This window comes from Erithacus rubecula (assembly GCF_903797595.1).
Source record: "Erithacus rubecula genome assembly, chromosome: 5".
In the NCBI taxonomy this organism is placed as follows: Eukaryota; Metazoa; Chordata; class Aves; order Passeriformes; family Muscicapidae; genus Erithacus; species Erithacus rubecula.
In genome coordinates, this window is record NC_136687.1 from 8195267 (window position 1) to 8213108 (window position 17842).

The 17842-nt window shown below is 44.9% G+C and overlaps 2 protein-coding genes across 3 annotated transcripts; both read right to left on the minus strand.

The window, feature by feature from the left end:
- Positions 1–1364: 1364 nt before the first annotated feature.
- Positions 1365–9673, minus strand: LRPAP1 (LDL receptor related protein associated protein 1). 2 transcript variants are annotated; one of them, XR_013774270.1, is made up of 8 exons: positions 9310–9520; positions 6963–7107; positions 6516–6640; positions 5094–5214; positions 4007–4206; positions 3442–3957; positions 2406–2582; positions 1365–2091 (listed from the first exon to the last, which is right to left on the minus strand). XR_013774270.1 is itself a non-coding variant. In XM_079305893.1 (8 exons), the coding sequence occupies exons 1-8, from the start codon at positions 9487–9489 to the stop codon at positions 2026–2028; spliced, it is 1056 nt and encodes a 351-aa protein (XP_079162019.1). In that variant the 5' UTR covers positions 9490–9673; the 3' UTR covers positions 1365–2025. The 2 variants fall into 2 exon arrangements, 1 of the variants encoding a protein (XP_079162019.1); XM_079305893.1 differs by having other exon boundaries at positions 3442–3524; positions 4048–4206; positions 9310–9673.
- Positions 9674–12980: 3307 nt separating this feature from the next.
- Positions 12981–14297, minus strand: LOC306802874 (C-C motif chemokine 3-like). The gene is made up of 3 exons (XM_079307491.1): positions 14093–14297; positions 13747–13855; positions 12981–13247 (listed from the first exon to the last, which is right to left on the minus strand). Exons 1-3 carry the CDS (start codon positions 14196–14198, stop codon positions 13154–13156), a joined length of 309 nt encoding a protein of 102 aa, XP_079163617.1. The 5' UTR covers positions 14199–14297; the 3' UTR covers positions 12981–13153.
- Positions 14298–17842: the final 3545 nt, after the last annotated feature.

A 17842-nucleotide genomic window follows, 5' to 3' on the forward strand; every position in this document is an offset into this window, starting at 1 on the left:
GCTGTGCCTGCCCTCAGTGCAGGCTGAGATATTATTGCTTTCCTGTGGGCAGCACATCTCCCTCAGCAGCAGCATCTGAACGTGCTCCATGAACCTGCTCCATTCTCTACAACCAGCCAGGAGTGCTCAGCAGCAGAGGCTCAGTGCTTTGTGCAGCTCCTCTCCTCTGCTGATGCATTTACTGCATGTGTCCAAATTCTTCACCCAGGGGCCAGTTATGTGGGACCCTCCACACCCAGGCTACAGGCACCAATCTGACCTGTGGCTCACAGACTTAGTTCTCACCCTGCCAATGGGGAAACTGAAGGACATAGTGACATTGAAGGACATGGCCTTCTAATATAATATAGATTACACTTCTGCTCTGCATTCACAGGGAATTGATGAAGACAGACTCATAAGATAATACAGCTACTGCTCTGATACAGAAGCTCAACAAGCCCTTAAAATCATAGACTGGGGAAGAAATAGTCTGTAGCACTTGAAAAAAAAAAAAAAAAAAACAAAGCAATTTTCTCATAAATAGCATGTAGTTATTTTTGGATTTACTTGTTTTATCTTGCCAACCAAAGGTATACCATAAACTACATGAACAGAACTGTCTCTAAGGAGACTGTTAATATTAGTGATGACATGTTATTGTGATGGACAGTGATTCTCTGGAATATAAATAACTCTTAGTTTACACTAAATTCAAAAAGTAAAAAAAGATTCCATCTTCAAAGAAAATCTCAAAGTAAGACTGCTACCACAGTTTTGGTTCAGATCACTTGCATATGAAGATACAGTTTTTTAGTAAAGAATCATGTTACTTCTAACCCATGATGACCCAGGCCTATTCTGCCTGAATGGGTCTCTTCAGTATTTCTCATGGAACAGGCAGGGAGAGCAAGGCTTAGGCACAGCTGCCTGATCCAGCAACCTCAGCACTGCCATCTGTGAGGGACAGAGCTCCTCAACCAGGCAGCTGTAATCCTTCACCCACACTGGACCTTGATCTTGGCCTTGTTCCTGGAACAGTTTAATTTGAAACTTTCATTTGAAATAAAGGGTCAGCATTGTTACTATGGACAATTTCCACCCTGGTGTCTGATGTCTGCCAAAGTTCCGACCAGAAAAGTCTGTTCTTGAAAGGGGAGGTGATAATAATCTTTACTGGAGATTGTACTGGAATATGGCTCAGAGATAAATTGCTTCAGAAATCCTTCTGTCTATCCAGAAGACAAAAACACATTCTTGTGCTCCTCTCTTAAAAACTAATTTGTGAATGAACATTACAGGAATTAGCAACATGCTCAAAAAACAGGTCTGGTTACTTCTCATTATATGAAAGGGAAGGTGAAAAAAACACAAAACCTCAGCAGTACCTTGTTTTGATTTTTTTAATGACCAAGTGTAGCAAAACCAAAGCAACCATGAACAAGATAATTGTACACACATGTGTTAGTCAATAACTAAACTGTGCAAATTGACCTCAGTACTTGTTCCCCCTTACTCTTCCTCCCCCTCTCACATGAGATTCACATAGAGTGCAGCAGTGCAGCTCTGAGCCACTGCTCAAAGTCTGTAAAAATACTTTTGTTACCTTAAGTAGGAAATGTAACAGGCCAAGCATTGAAATAAAGACTCTTCTGGCCTCTGTTTAACTTTCCTGTACCTCAGTGTTTGCTTTCATTGATCAGAATACCTTACCTGATTATAAGATTAATAATTTTTTACTAGCAGGAATCCTTTGAGAGTTCACATATTTTTTCCTTTTGACAAAACTGATTATTTCAAAGGCTGTGCTTGATTCAGATGTAAGATTTATATGATCCAAGATGTGCAATCTAAATATTGAATCTAATCATTTAATTTTGTAGTGCAAAAACAAAATTGGTAATTAAGTAGACAAAAAAAAAATTCTTACAGGACACATCTGTTCAATCCTTACTATTTCAGAAGGACTCCTTGGTAAGTCCTGTTCAAAAATCCACATTAACTGCTTTGTGTTAATAGACTGATCCCATGAAACAGAACAAATTTTTATAGTTCATTGTGTTGAAGACCTTGAGAGATTCTGCTGGATAAGTCTTGCAAGTGCTTCTTTACCTACCAGGAGAACAAAACACACAAAACAAATTTCAGAACGGCAATAAATTATCAATATAGTAATATATTCAGATTTGCTATGAGAATTTGTAACAACAGAAAGAGTAGAAAGCAGGAAGATTTCAGGCCTTTTAGAATTAGGTCTATAAAAAACAACTCTGTGTATGCTGTACTAAACATGGAGAACAGATGTGCCTTAACTCCCCTTCTGGAAGTCATTCAGCTTGCATGAAAAATCAGCACTGGATTATCTTCTTCCCCTCTGCTACTGAGTTAAACTTTCAACATCTATGTAACACTGGATTTATACAGACCTTATATCCTAGTTCTTTTGTCTTTTCTTGCAGCATGGCATATTTCTCTTTGTTTCTGTTCAGATGATCCTTGTCTCCAGTTCCCTCTACGTGCTTCAGTTTCTCATGTGAAATCTCTAATTGTTTCTGGTAATGATGGTGCTTTTCAATTTTTGCTTCAAAATGTTTCAGTTCCTCCTAAGATAACAAACACACACAGCTTCAGAGGAGTTTCCTTCCAAGCCTTCCTTTCTCTTGCCAAGACACTCCTAATGATACTTCACTAAGTCAGGCACAGAAAGCTTTTTCAGCTCCCTATTTCTCAAGAATGTTTGGACAATCCATTACCTCCAGACTAATGATTTTGAAAGCAAGTGCTGAAAACGACCCACTGCAGAGTCCTCAAAAGGAGACTGTGAGTGGCTGTGAGATGAGACCAATGAACACCAAGTAAAAATTTAGGCATAAGAACAGTAGACTGAGGGAAAAGAGACATTTTAAAAGTCTATTTTAAAAATCTGATTAACAGGCACAGTCAGATAAAGAAGAAATCAAATCTTTTCTCTATACAACTTGAATAAAAGTGGTACGAACTGCACAGGAATGAATTTTTATATTATTTCCTTAAAAAAACACTATCACAGTAGTTTTGTGTCAGCTCAACACAGCTCCAACATGGGAAGTTAACAGTACAAGAGATGGGCATGAGAGGGAAATTGCTGGGTATGCAGATTACAGTGCTTCCCAAGGACATTAAGACATTTGGTAGGAGGGGCAAATTTGATGCACTGGCAACAAAGAGCAGGACCTGATCTTTCAAAGATTAAAAATATGCAACACTTGTTTTGAGAGGATTCAGAATTTTCATTCTGTTTATTATAACAGAACTAGCATATGATTACATATCTATATATTTGAAGTATTAAAAAGGCAGCATGACTTTTTTTTATCGTGTCTGGAGGGTAATACAGAAGTGGCTGCAATCACAGTAACATTGAGTTTTTCTTTACATGGCAAAATGACTTTCTGCCAGAGAAGTCACTGGAATTCTACTTACTCGAAAAGATTCAAGTTCTTTCTCAGTGAAATTAGCTGATTTGGCCATGTCCCACAAATCAATCACTCTTGGTTCTTCAAATTCTAAACAAACACATATAATGAAATGAAAATCTGGACACAATGCTTTTAATGCCCAATGAAGAAATGCTTTCTCACATACATAGAGATATTAAGAACAGAGACATTAAGCACTGCATTTCTAATAGATCTATATAGAAGAAAAGGGCGAAGTATCCAAGTACAGGATAAAACTAGACACTAGTACTAGGTAAAATAAGTACGTTTTTGAAAGAAAAAAAAACCCAAACCCAAGGAACTGGATAAAGGCATTGCTTGCCCTATATGTTGTCTCATTTACTTGCCCTCCTTGGGCAATATCTCTTCTCATGGGAAGACAGAACTATCCTCTTAGCACACTGGCTGTATCCTTCCATCAGGCTTCCAGGGTTTGGTTCTGAATAGGACTGGCTGGCTGCATCTCTTCAGGCACTGTGGTACACAACACTCTGTGATACTGTGACTATACCCTTTTACTTGGCCATTGATTTTAATGTTTTTAAAACAAAATGAATCCCAAATAAGCACAAACCCCACTGTATCATACCACTGGTTGTGTCATATCCCTGGTGACTGACTTTCCGCAAACGCTCAAACCCCTGATTGATGCTTCTTAACTTCTCCTTGAGCTCTCTGTGTTTGTTGTGCAAGATTTCCTCTTTCACCAGGTTCTCCTCAGATGGATTGATAACATTTTTGTGGATATCTGCTGAAGAACAGTAAGTGTTATTGACTGTGGGCCAAATCTTGATAGGTCAAAAACTGCAGAAATCCCCTAAATCTGAAGTAAACAAAAGATGCCAAGTGCTTAGGATTTGAGTGCAAACAAAGCATCAAAACCAGACTTTTAAGAAGTAATTCTTTTGCAGGTCAGAATTCAGATCAATGTCCCTTGGTGCTCTGGAGGATGGTGTTACAGAAATGCCTTATAACCCCTACTAGCCACCTGATTATAGTAGGGAAAGGCTCTTATTTTCCCAGGTTAGCAATATCCCAAGAAAATGGGATAAGGATGTTTAATGAGTTCTTCCCTGGATATTTCACGAACCAAGACATCTGATGGTGAAGTGATTTTCAGCAGCTTCCAGACTGGACTATGTAAAGCAAACATCAAACTGTCAGCTTTAGAATTCCTCAGGTCTACAATTTTAGCTCAGATTAGTACAGCAAGCTGGGTTCAGATCCTTGATGCTCTAATAAACTTGAGGCTTGGTGCCTAAGATATTGAGTATCTCCTCTTGGGCTCCCTGCTGGTGAGATAAAACATGCATGTTCTGCAGACTTCAGAACCCCATTTTGAAGCACTGGATTTATGCTTGCTGCCAATTTCCTGTAAACTACAATGGCCATCATTGTTAATCTGATGGCATCTTCCCTGCATGAAATGCAGGCAGAATCAGAAAACTGAAATGGCAACATTTTCATTAGCTGGCAAGAATTTTGGCACTAAAACTCTAAACCAAACCCAGGAAGTATCTGAAAATGCCAGCATCTGCAAGTGCTTCTGACAGAAATGTTAAGAACTTCAAAGAAATTTGCAAGTGATGGAAACAATGGGCAGAGAAACAAAACATCAGAGAAATGTTCAGGCACCTTCTGTTCTGCTCACAGTCTCCAGCAGAATATTGTATTCACGAATCTTTTCTTTGTGATGCTTAAATTCTCGCCAAAGCTTATCCAACTCCTCATCAGAGAACTTCCCAGAGGTCTTGGCCTGAAAGAAACATGAGCTCATTATGCTTTCCAGGCCAAGTGCTTTCAAGTGCCCTCAACTGCCAAAATGTCCTCCCACTTCTCAGCACATTTAGAAAATTATTAGAGTGCAGCTTTTCTTCAGATCTTCTTTTAAAATTCTCTTAATATTTGTATGTGGTCAGGATTTAGATATTGATGGGTAAGATGCCTTTAATTATGACAAAAGAAGTTTGCTTCTGACTTATAAAGCTGGACTTGCTATGGACTATCCAGTGAAAGGTGTCTTGGCATTTCTATTCCATGGGAAACAACTCAATAAGAAATAAGGGCCATGGAGCTCCACAGACAACTGTAAGGGAACATTTGCATGAGGGATGCAGCCTGATATTAACCACAGTCTTTACTTCACCTGGCATATGAAGATTTTATCACTGCACTTGCTCTCTGTTAAGGAAGCACTGCTCACACAGCTGAGGCACTATCCACAAATCTGGTGGTATACTTGCTGCAATGCCTAATCAGAAGTGAGTTTTTGAAACCTATTCAGACCCCTTTTCTTTTTGCTTAGGGAACATTTCTCCTATTGCACTTTACTTTTCCCCAAAGCACAGGACATCATGTTCTTTGCCAGAGCTGTATCTAGTTACAGTAACATTTTAAAATCCAGCAAATCTTTTTTTTCTGCTTTACTACCTCTACACTAGACTCATGGGAGAATTCTTTAGATTTACCTGACCAGTTGCTTCTTAAAATTTGAATTATTTAATTTCTGAAGACTATGACTTTGCCAGTTTTAACTTGACAGTACATCTTCCATTTTTTATGCATGAATGCAAATCCTGGAAATCTTCAGTTGAATACCAGTTTGAGAATGTCCTTATTTAAAACCCTTCTCCACAAAACATTCTGCTTTTTGACAGTCTACAAAATGGTTCTATTTTAAATGCATCTTTTTAAAAACATCCATAAACAACAATAAGGAAACTGGGAAAAACACCACAGATGTATTACCACACAGTGTGACAATCACACTAAGGGAAGTCATAAGTTCAGGGAAGTGTGAGGAAATACTCTGTTTGACATCAGGAGACCCAAGCTCCACCCTTCAGACTAAAGTGGGTGTTTTATTTGCCCAAGACAACCTCCACAGCTGGATGGTCTGAATGCAGGGCACAAAGATGTGAGCTACAAAGCAAGGCAGCTTGGTCAGTACTTAACAAAACAGAAGTAAAGCTATTTCCAAGTCTGAATGCTCAGAGGTAAGAGTTCAGTGAAGAAACACTGATTTCCTACACTCCAGTTCCTGGAAGTCGTACTCACCTTGCTCCATAATTTTTCCAGTCTTGGATCATCTAGTGTGTCACTTTCTGTGCCATCTTTAATATAGTTGGTATCAAGTAGTTGAGAGTCCTTCTTCCCATTCATTCCATATTTAGTCATAATGACTGCAAGGGAATAGAAGATACAGAAACATGAGAACCAACTATGGATGTATGGAAGGTGAGAGATGGGTTGCCTCTGTGACTTGCAGAACTGGACTTTGCAGCTCATGGAAGAAAAGTTAACAGCTCAAGACACAGTGGTCTCAGGTTCAATGACCTCTTCTGAAATTATTGGGAGCAAAGGACTCTGTTAGGCTCCTGCAGCTCCCTCATGACCTCCAAAGAACTTCTTGTGTGCTCAGTATCCAGAAGGACAACCTGTTATTTAATAGTTTAAACACCAGTGTCTAATGCAAAGTTAAACCCATTCTTTCCAAGACCTTACCATTTAAGTTACGTCTGAGCTTGGCTTCCTTCTCTCCATCTTCATCCAGCCCTTCAGCCTTCAGTTTTTTCCAGCTTAGCTCATCCTTTTCTTGTATTTTTAGATCACTGTGCAACTCTGCCAGTTTCACAGCAGAGAGATGGAGCTAACAAAAACAGAGAAAGGTTTGCAATTAGTTATGTGAAGTCCCCTTTTGCTACAGAGTTACCTCAGGAACCAACATGGCACAGCAACTCTTCTCCAGCAACATGCCATTGCCATCACATGTGCTTTCTTGTGGACCATATTCCAACCATATAGTTATAGTGAATTGAAAAACTTTATTGGTTAGTACAGTCTTTCAGTCTGCCAGGTCACTGAGGATGGCCTTGAAGGTCAAAGAGCCACTTCATCAGCAATTTTTACTGTGATCAAAATGAAAAAAAATTCTCAGATAGTTTCTTAACATGGTTTATGTGCATTAAGACATATAAAACCTAGAGGTATTCCTAGCTGACAAACTAGAAAAAAAGGCAAGACACTGAGGCTGAATATAGGAAAAAACCCCCAAACACTCATTTAAATGAATGCTAGGTCAGCTTGAAATTTTGTGAGCTACAGAGAAAACAGGAACAATGACTAATAGGTGGTTGGCTAAGCAGCACTGCTGAGAGTTGATCCTGAACTTACAGATTTTAGACACCTTAGTTATTCAGTTTAAAACAAAGAAATGTAACAAAGCATCTTAATACTTCAGAACTACTTTTGTCTGTGTCTACAGATGTGCACATCAACAAACACAAGGTGAGGTGAGGAGAAGCCCAGAGAAGAGAGGTGATAAAACCCCTCCAGTGCACAACCACTCTGTGCCCAGCTCCTGGGAGCTCAGATCCAGCCTGAAACCTCCTGGGTTCATCAGTCCTAGGACAAGCCCATCTATTGGAGGATTTTTTTAATCAGTAAAACCAGCTTAGAGATTATAAAAATTCTCATTTTCAGTGAGGAAGTAGCATGTTCAATAAACACAGACTCAGAACTCAGTATTGTTTTTAAACATCAGAATGACACTGAAAAGATTCAGCCATTCCTTTGTGTGTCAGTAGGTTACTTTAAGTAACTAGGAAAAGTGTCATTACTTTGAATTAATGCACTTCCTATTGACAGGAATTCAGGAAGCTATCCACATTATTACTTATGCTTCCATCATAGGCTGTCCTATTATCTTATCTTGTGTCACTGCATATCATTATTTTGATTTTTAAACTACTTTTTTCTCTGCATTTTGCACTTGGCTTACTGAAATTACTAAAATCTAGAGTAGTTACAATCACAGGTAAACATAATACTTACAGAACACACTAAAACTCCTGATCCCTCTAATACTAAAGCAAAGGAATGTCCCTGTTGTCTTCTTTACCATCTACTTCTGGGGAACTGTTTTACAGAAACAAAGCACTTAGAAGGAGCCACTTTATTTATGGTTCTTAATATGTGCTAAAGTAAAAGAAAAAGCTTAATCATGTACAGGGATGCCTCACCTCCAATTCAATAGGCTATTCAGGATGCAAAAGATCCAAAATGAATATCAACTATGTTTCTTTGCCTGAAAGAACTGAACCTTTGCCAGTCATGACCCTAATTCCCATGGTCCACGATATTCAGGGGATATGTGCAGTGCATTCGTCTCCTCCTGTTGGAGCCGTTCTTTTCAGTTCTAAGTAAATATTTCCGCTGTAATGAAATAATTTGATTGCATTGTCACTTTAATCAAATATTTTTGTAGTCCACAGTGAGAGAAACTCAACTATCACTGTCAAAATCAAGGCTTTCATCTGGGAATGGTGACACCCATTTGCCGGTCCTCTTGCATTTGTCTACACGGCTTGATGTGAATGTAGCGACACAACCAGCAGGATGGGGGTTCCCCCTTCTCCTGCAGTGAATTTCTGCTGTGTGCAGAGCAGGAACCGAGAGCAGCACGGCTGAAACATTCCACCAGCGAGCTCTGCAGCCAGCCGCACATTCTCCTGGCACCAGAGAGGCTTCCCTCTCTCTCCCGCTTCCTGGGCATGTGGGTTAGCTGCTGTATTTAAACGCGGAGAGCTGTGTTTAATTAAACACCTCGCAGGACGCGGGCACACATCCCTGCCCGGGAGAAGGGTCAGCTGCTCGCTGCCGGCGGCGGGGACAGCCATGTCCCAGAACACAACAAAAACACCGAGCCGGGGCCGGACAGCCTCGGCCGCTCCTCACACACAGCTCCCCGCTCCTCCCCATCTCCCTGACGGGCAATGCGTGCCTGAAGCGGCCGGGCCCGACCTCGCAGCCCCCGCCGAGCCCCGCCATCGCTCCGCGCCGCCCCACTCACCCGCTGCGCCTTCTCCCAGACCTGGTTCAGCCTCACCACACGGAACTCCCCGGCCTCCCGCCGCTTGCCGCCGCCGGCCGCCAGCCCCTCGTTGGCCTCCCGGGAGTACTTGCTGGCCTGGCCGGCGGCGGCCAGGAGCAGCGCGGCGGCGAGGGCCGGCAGCGCCCGCACAGCCGCCATGTCGCGCCGCGAGGGGAACTACAACTCCCGAGATGCCGTGCGGGCCGCGCGCCCCCGCCGGCGCTGGAGGGGCGGAGGGCGCCGGGGAGGGTCGGAAATCCAGAGTCTGGTTTGGGATCTGGGGAGCTGGGCAGGGGTCGTTTCGAGCTGTTCTCGTCGTGGCATTCTCCTCGGTGCTTGCTTCACAAAATATGCTGAACGTGGCACGTTTGATGAGTAGTTTTCCCCTCAAAACTCGGCTGTGCGAGAACAAGGGGCCTTAGTGGGTTCCACTGCTTTCATCAAAGTTTTCAGATATTAACACAATGTGCAAGAGTACATAGAAAAAGAAAAGCAGCTCGGGGAGGACGGAAGGCAGGAATGGGGAGCGGTTCCCCCGTGCTCCCTTGGCGGGGGCAGAGAGGGGCAGAGAGGGACACCTGTACCGGGATGGCGGTGAGGGCAGCGGGGCTGTGAGGAATGGAGGTTGGGTTGTTATTGAGGGATGAGGTGTGGAATGGCTTTGGGATCATGGTGAGGGCAGCGGGGCTGTGAGGAATGGAGGTTGGGTTGTTATTGAGGGATGAGGTGTGGAATGGCTTTGGGATCATGGTGAGGGCAGCGGGGCTGTGAGGAATGGAGGTTGGGTTGTTATTGAGGGATGAGGTGTGGAATGGCTTTGGGATCATGGTGAGGGCAGCGGGGCTGTGAGGAATGGAGGTTGGGTTGTTATTGAGGGATGAGGTGTGGAATGGCTTTGGGATCATGGTTAGGGCAGCGGGGCTGTGAGGAATGGAGGTTGGGTTGTTATTGAGGGATGAGGTGTGGAATGGCTTTGGGATCATGGTTAGGGCAGCAGGGGTGTGAGGAATGGAGGTTGGGTTGTTATTGAGGGATGAGGTGTGGAATGGCTTTGGGATCATGGTTAGGGCAGCAGGGGTGTGAGGAATGGAGGTTGGGTTGTTATTGGGGGATGAGGTGTGGAATGGCTTTGGGATCATGGTGAGGGCAGCGGGGCTGTGAGGAATGGAGGTTGGGTTGTTATTGGGGGATGAGGTGTGGAATGGCTTTGGGATCGTGGTGAGGGCAGCAGGGGTGTGAGGAATGCAGGGACACTGAGGTTGGGTTGTTATTGGGGGTCAGGTGTGGGAATGGCTTTGGGATCATGATTAGGGCAGCAGGGGTGTGAGGAATGGAGGTTGGGTTGTTATTGGGGGTCAGGTGTGGGAATGGCTTTGGGATCATGATTAGGGCAGCAGGGGTGTGAGGAATGGAGGTTGGGTTGTTATTGAGGGTCAGGTGTGGGAATGGCTTTGGGATCATGGTGAGGGCAGCAGGGGTGTGAGGAATGCAGGGACGCTGAGGTTGGGTTGTTATTGAGGGTCAGGTGTGGGAATGGCTCTGTACTCAGTGCTGTGTGCTCTGAGTGCAGCTCTTGTGTAAAAGGGTTAACTACACCACTCAATTAGTGGCTTGTCTTCATTTTCTTCTGTCTTCATTCACAGTCAGGATTAAAACCACAAAGGAGATGAATTTTCTCGTGTTTGGACTTGGTTGTTTATTAAATCTTATCTAAAGTACAGAAAGTTCTGCAATGCTTCAAGCTACCAGCTAGAAGTGAGCAAAATGGAGGCAAATATAGCCAGTTACAAGGTCTCTTAAAGCTAAACATTGCAATAAAAAACTAACACCTATATTATTTATACTTTTGACCCAGTAACAAAAGTCCTGTGACCCACAGTGCAGCACTAACTATCCAACCAAAACCTACTACCTGAAAGCATGAAGAAGAAGGAAGAAGACAGAAAGAGAAAACACCCAAACTCCTCCATCTTGTCCCATAGCTGTTACTGTATTCTAAAACTTTCAGATTCAAAACCCTTCACCATGTGAAATCACACACTGCTGTTCCAACTATACACCTGTGACTCTAACTCCATCACTCAAATTTGGAAGTCTTCTCCAAGGCTTCAAGTTGAAAGCAGTGTTCTTCTAGGGATCAGGGTCAGAAAGCACAGAAAGCTCAAAACTCCCAGATTTCTGGGTTCTAACACTCCTGGGCAGGAGAGACAGTCCTGATGGTTCCAACCTCGTATCTCAGCGTGTTCTCCTCAAGGAACCAGCCAAAGAGTGGTCAACAGGCAGTTTTGGGAGGGGATTAAGTCAAGCTGTGTTAGGAAAAAAACTCCATGATGCTGTGAAAATACACAGTATTTAATCCAGGGTTGGTGTATATATAAGAACAAACAGGTTGCCTAAACTATAAAGAGATTTGTGAAAACAGTACCCCAGGGAGGATTTTTAGTGGACTGTTACTTTTGCCGTGTAAAAAAAGTCTTGTGTTTTCTCTTTCACATTTTTCTTAAGTCAGAGGTTTTCAGTGTTATTAACCTAGAAGCTGTTGCTATAAGGCAGAATTGCAGAAGTGGGCAAAAGCATTGCACTGTGCATTGCATTGAAGAGTAGTTGAAGTGAGCTTTGAAGTACACATTGAAGTACAGCAAGCTGGAAAGAAGCCCATCAGTTTTAGGATTTAGAGCTTCTTTTAATCTCATTATTTCAGTGTATATATGTATTCCTGAGTCATTTTGGAATAGGTGGTTTTATCTTGTCTGTAATTTGAAATACTGATTGAGTTTTCAGTCTCTCTGCAAATAAATTCAACTTCTGTGCTCTATAAACTCTAACAGACTCCCAGTCTTCTTCTAGTATTGTGTACTTGTGCACAGCTTTATGCATTTCTTTGCCTGAGTTTTTGAGCTATACTAAACATTTTTAGAAATAGAGAGGGGCTGCAGCACCATTAGTTTGCTTAGGTTGGCTTGTTGGATGCCATTCTCCTGTGCCCTTACTTCTGTGACCTCAAGTGCCCAGTTTTTGGGATAGTTCTGTGTGTCCTGGCCAAGCAGAAGTGGTGCAGGGCAGAGCATGGCCTGGGGGCAGAGCTGGTGTCACCTGCAGAGGTGTCCCACTCGTGTCCCCAGTGCTGGGCAGGGATGTGGTGTCAGATGTGGTGTCAGATGTGGTGTCAGTGGTGAGGACAGTGCTGCCTGCTTCTCTGGCACTGTGGCACAGTGTGTGTGTGGGGACAGCAGCACCCAGGAGCACTGGGACCTCAGCTCCACCACTGCAGAGGGCTGTAAGGTCAGAGGGGAGTAGGAATGGGGATGTCAGGTAGTCAAAGACTGCCCCAATCCTCTAGTCTTGGGGGAAAATATGTCAAAGAGCTGGTCCCAGATGCCCAGCAGGGCTGCCTGGCCCAGGGGGTTTCTTACTGGGATCCATATATGCTGTTTGGGGAGGGCCCCAAGAAATGGTTGAGATGTGTCACGTCACAGGTGTGTCTGGGTGTGCAGGAGCTGAGTCCAGGCTGGGGAGAGAAGTGCAGTGGGAGCTGTGGAACCACTCTGCACAGTGGGTAGCAGTGAAACCATGGGGAAGGCAGGAGGGTCCCCATGGGTCCTTTCTGTCACATTGGGGCTCCAGCAGGGACTTCAGAGACACCCAAAGGGTTTGACAAGCCAAACAGTTTATTCAAGCATTTAGGCAAGCAAAATTTAGTAAAACAAGTGTATGGCAATTGTAACAAATTTTCCCTTTGAAGAAGGATGCAGCTGAAGCACTCTTATTGCATGTCTCGTGCTGGGGGCTGAGCCCACTGCCCGGGTGCAGAAGCAGGGAAGAGTCAGTTCTCCAGAAGCTCCAAGTCCTGCAGGTATTTCTGCACCCAGGGAGCCTTGGGGTCTGCACACACCTCTCTCCCCTTCCTGGTGACCAGGCTGTTGGGGAAAAAACAATGTTGAGGCACTCAGCCAGGTCATCAGGGTGCCTGCTCTAGGTCCTGCTGGTAGCACCCTGGTTGTCCCTGTCTGTTGCTGTTGAGGTGGGCATGACAGACACATTGCATTTCAGTAGGGCTAATATCCTGTTTATTACAACACCTAATACTCTCTACAAAATTTACACTTTACTCATTGGTTACAATAAATCAACATAATTCACTGATGTAAAACCATCACCACCTCTGTTTTACACAAAACTTTTCTAAAAATACTTTTCCCAGCTGCAGCTTTTCTTTCCTGCTTATCTCCTTCTCGGTCTCCAGGCCAACGGCCTTGACAAGATTCCTTTCAGAAATAACCCTCATTCATTAACCCTCTCTGGCTCACAGGCCAGCTGTAAGCCTCTCCACACCTGTCCATTCCCTTCCCATCCTTGGCACCCTTGGGCGCTGCCCTGGCTGGTGCTCCCTGGACCCTGGCAATGCTGGGTACTTACATCACGGCTTGCACTGAGCAGCTGCTGCTGCTCCTGTAGGCAGAGTGGATCATGCTGGGTGGAATGGGGCGTGAAATGTATGCCAAGCAGCAGGAGATGGGTATGGTTCCTGTGTGGGCAGAGAGATGGGCTCAGTGAGACCCCACACTGTGGCAGAGGCTCTGCCTGTGGCTCCCAGGGGATTTGCCATCACCCGTGCTGTGTCCTATAGGAACACCCCATGAAAACCTCAATTTCTGAGGCTTAGTCCCTGCACTGGTGATGGCCATCTGCTCCCAGCCTTCTCCAGGGCCATGAAGGTCTAATCAGTGGGGATGGGGCTCTCTGCTGGGGAAGGAAAGCCTACCTTTCTGGGAAAGTACAGCACTCCTGGAGACTCTGCGATCAGCCTCAGCCTGGGAGCAGATGGCCACGAGGAGCAGGACAGCCAGGGAGGCTGCAAGGACCCTCATGATGCTGGGAGGGCTGAGGGAGCCACGAGCCAGGCTGGAGCTGGGCTCTCTGTAGGGCTCTCCCCTGCACAGTAGCCCCTGCTCTTGCTGATCTCCTTTTATACCCCCACTACTGGGTGGGCACAGGCTTTCAAGAAAGTAAATGAGTGTATCATTCCAGGAAAATTATGTAAGGCAAAGAAGCTGCATAAAGGGAAGTGCCAGCCACAGGGCTGAGATTTTTAGATTCAAGAGAGAGCAAGTCCTATGAGGAGCAACTGAAGGAGCTGGGTTTGTTTGATGGTAGAAGAGGAGGCCCCTCTGAGGGAGAACCTTACTACTCTCTGCAACTTCTTGAAAGGAGGGCTGTAGTGAGGTGGAGGTTGCTCTCTTCTCCCAGGTAACAAGTGACAGTTGAACCAGGGCATGCTATGGAAACTTCTTCTTTGAAAGCTGTTGTCAAGCACTGGAAGAAGCTGTCTGGGGAAATGGTGGAGTCACCATCCCTAAAGATATTTAAAAGACATGTAAATGTGGTGCTTGGGAACATAGAGTAGTGGTGCACTTTGTAATGCTGGGATAATGACTTGATGGTCTTGTTTGAGTTCAACTTGATGGTTGGACTTGGTGATCTTAAAGGTCTTTTCCAATATGAATGATCCTACAGTTTGTTTCTGTGAACTTCATGGTGCTGCAGGGGCTGAGGGAACACAAGCAAGGCTGGAGTTGGAGTGGCTGCAGGGTTTTCCTCTGCGCAATGCTCAGTCCCTGCTGCTGCTTCTCTCCTATTCACCCAGAGTTTCAAGGAGAGAAAATGAGTGCATCATGACAGGGGAGTTATGCCAGAATTTCCCAGTTTTGATGAGCTGGAGAGATCAAGGAAAGCACAGAAGGGGAAGCACAGATCTGCAACTTTCAGATTCCATTTGACTGTCTGGTGGGAATGGCCAGAGCCCAGGCCCCCGTGACACGAACCCTGCTACTGCTGCCATGACCTGTTGGCTGAGAGCCAGGCTGGGACATGAAGTTTACTGACCAGAGCTCTGAGGAAAACCAGAACAAGGCCAGATGCAGGAAAAGAAGGAGGAAGTAGCAAATTTTGTAGCTTGCTTTCTGAGTGTACGCTGTTGAGGTCTGTAGGAATTGATTATATCCTACCTTTGTCAAGCAAGAATTTTGCTGTAGGGTTTGTCCAAGGTGCAGCCCCTGAGAGAATGGCACAGAGGCTGGTGTAAGTGCCACTCTGCCCTGGGGAGCCTGGTTACCCCTTGCCCAGCACTGCTAGTGGGCTGCCTGGTTAGTGAGAGCCACTAGCCACAGGAACTACTGATAAAATAATGTACCCTCTCAGAATACCTAATTTCTGCTGAAATGAGCCTTTTTGAGTAAATGAGGGTCTGGTGGGTGGTTTACAGCTGGCTACAGCATTGCTGGGGGTTGTTGGCCTGTGCACTGCCAGAGATGGTGTATGAACACCCCAGCCTCACCTTCTGTGCCAACTGTGCCAGCTCCTGCTGGTTACCAGGGGAAAGTTATAGAATCCCTCTTCATTGGTCCCTGTCTGGCTCAGCTTGCTGGCCTGGTACTGCAGGAGGGGGAAAGAGGGATGTGCCAGGTTGGAGGTGTGGGGCTAGGGGCCATGGAGTGTCAGCTCTGGGCACTCTCCAATCCATTCCTGTGGACACTGAGCCTGTCCTGCTGGCACAGTGACCTTGCTGTCAGCTCACTGGCACAGCCTGAACAGTGCTGGGAGACAGCACCAGTGTCAACCCCAGAACCCTGCCAGGGGGGTTAATACCAAGAACTGGAGGAGGGAGAAGCCAGAGAACCTTCACACAGTTCTGGGGCCTCTGCTTGCACAGCTGAGCACCAGCTAAAATCTGCTCTGGCAGGTGCTCAGAGGGATGTTCTGCACTCACCTTTCTCCTTGGGGACCTGAAGATTCATTTTTGTGGCAGAGAGGTGCCCAGGAGTATCCCACTGTGTGATGTGGCCAGCAATGTGTATCCTATCCCCATCTGTTGAAGCCAGGTTGGGCAGTGATTCCTTATCTTCGTGGCACATACCATCTGCTAATGGGCCATCTTTAAAACAAGATGGGGCAATCATCTTTCTCTTTTCCACAGCCCATCCTCCCTCCAAGAAGATATCAGCTGCTGCTGGGCCATTAAGTCCCACTGAATGACTGATAAAATTACATCATCCCCCTGGGAGATGTTCCGGCCAAGAGGAGGAGCCAAGCCTTTCCTACCTAGATAAAAAACTGGGATTTTGGACAGCAAGTTACTTTCTTTCCGCTGGATTCCAGAGGAAAGCTGGACCTTTCCACACCATCCCTGGACCTTCAGAGGAAAGCTGCACTTTCTGCAGGAGCACTGCTTCAACTGAACCACATCTGCCACTGCAGGGTGACTGTAGCCACGATTTAATGGGACTGCTACAACACCCTGACTGACAGGATGTCAGGTTGTATTTTGACTCTGTCAGTGTTTTTGGGATTGTTCTTTGTAATACTGTATTTATATTTTAATTTTCCTAGTAAAGAACTGTTATTCCTAATTCCCATATCTTTGCCCGAGAGCCCCTTAATTTCAAAATTATAATAATTTGGAGGGAGGGGATTTACATTCTCCATTTCAAAGAGAAGCTTCTGCCTTTATTGGCAGACACCTGTACTTCAAACCAGGACACACTGCCAGCTCTCCACGATGACTTTGGGGTCTCATCAATGGACATGGGACTGTCTTCTGGGAAAGGGGGGCATACTTGCCTTGTGGGAGACTCAGCAATGCTGGGATCACATAGATGGGCCTCAGATGGGGAAACTGTAAGAAAATAAGAGCATATTGGGGAAATGGAAAGAAAATTAGTGCATCATAACAAGGACATTGTCAGGGGCACCCAGATTTGCTGAGCTGGTGAAGGCAAGGAAACCACAGAAGGGGAAGCACCAGCCACTGTGTTGTGACTTTCAGATTCCATTGGATCCCTGGCATGGACTGGCCTGAACCTAAACCTGTAAAGAGCCAGGCTGGCACAGGCAGCTCCATAACGAGAGCCCTGAGGAAAATTAGGGCAAGACTGGCAAAAGGGAAAAAAAGGAGGGACTAGCAATTTTATCACTACACTCCCTGATTGAGAGTCCCTCTCCAGCTCTCTTGCAGGGCCTCTCTGGGCACTGGAAGCTGCTCTAAGGTTTCCCAAAGCTTTTTCTTCTCTAGGCTGAACAAACTGAACTCACTCAGCAGTGAGCTACAGCCTGGTCTTGTGGAGAGCCACAAAGGTACCTTAACAATGTGTGCAATCCTACTGACTCTACTTGTACCTGCAGGGATTTTTTTAATATTTTGGATTAGGTATTAATATTTTGAAGGCTTTTTGGCCCTGTACGGATCCAGGTTAATTCTTGACAAACTCTCCTGGGTTAATGTTAGGAATTGATAGCACAGGAGCTTTACAAATCAAGATGGCTTTGGAGATGCCTGGTAGTCTTTACTTGGTGACACAGAACATTCTCTGTTCCTGGCATCCATCTCTCAGTATGGTTTTGTAAACTGGGAGGGAACCTATTTCTTCTTTTAGTAATAAGAGAGAAGGCATTTTTGTGGATCTTATACATTGATTTTTTTTTTTTTTTGAGAGAGATACGTAGTTCCTTGTACTCT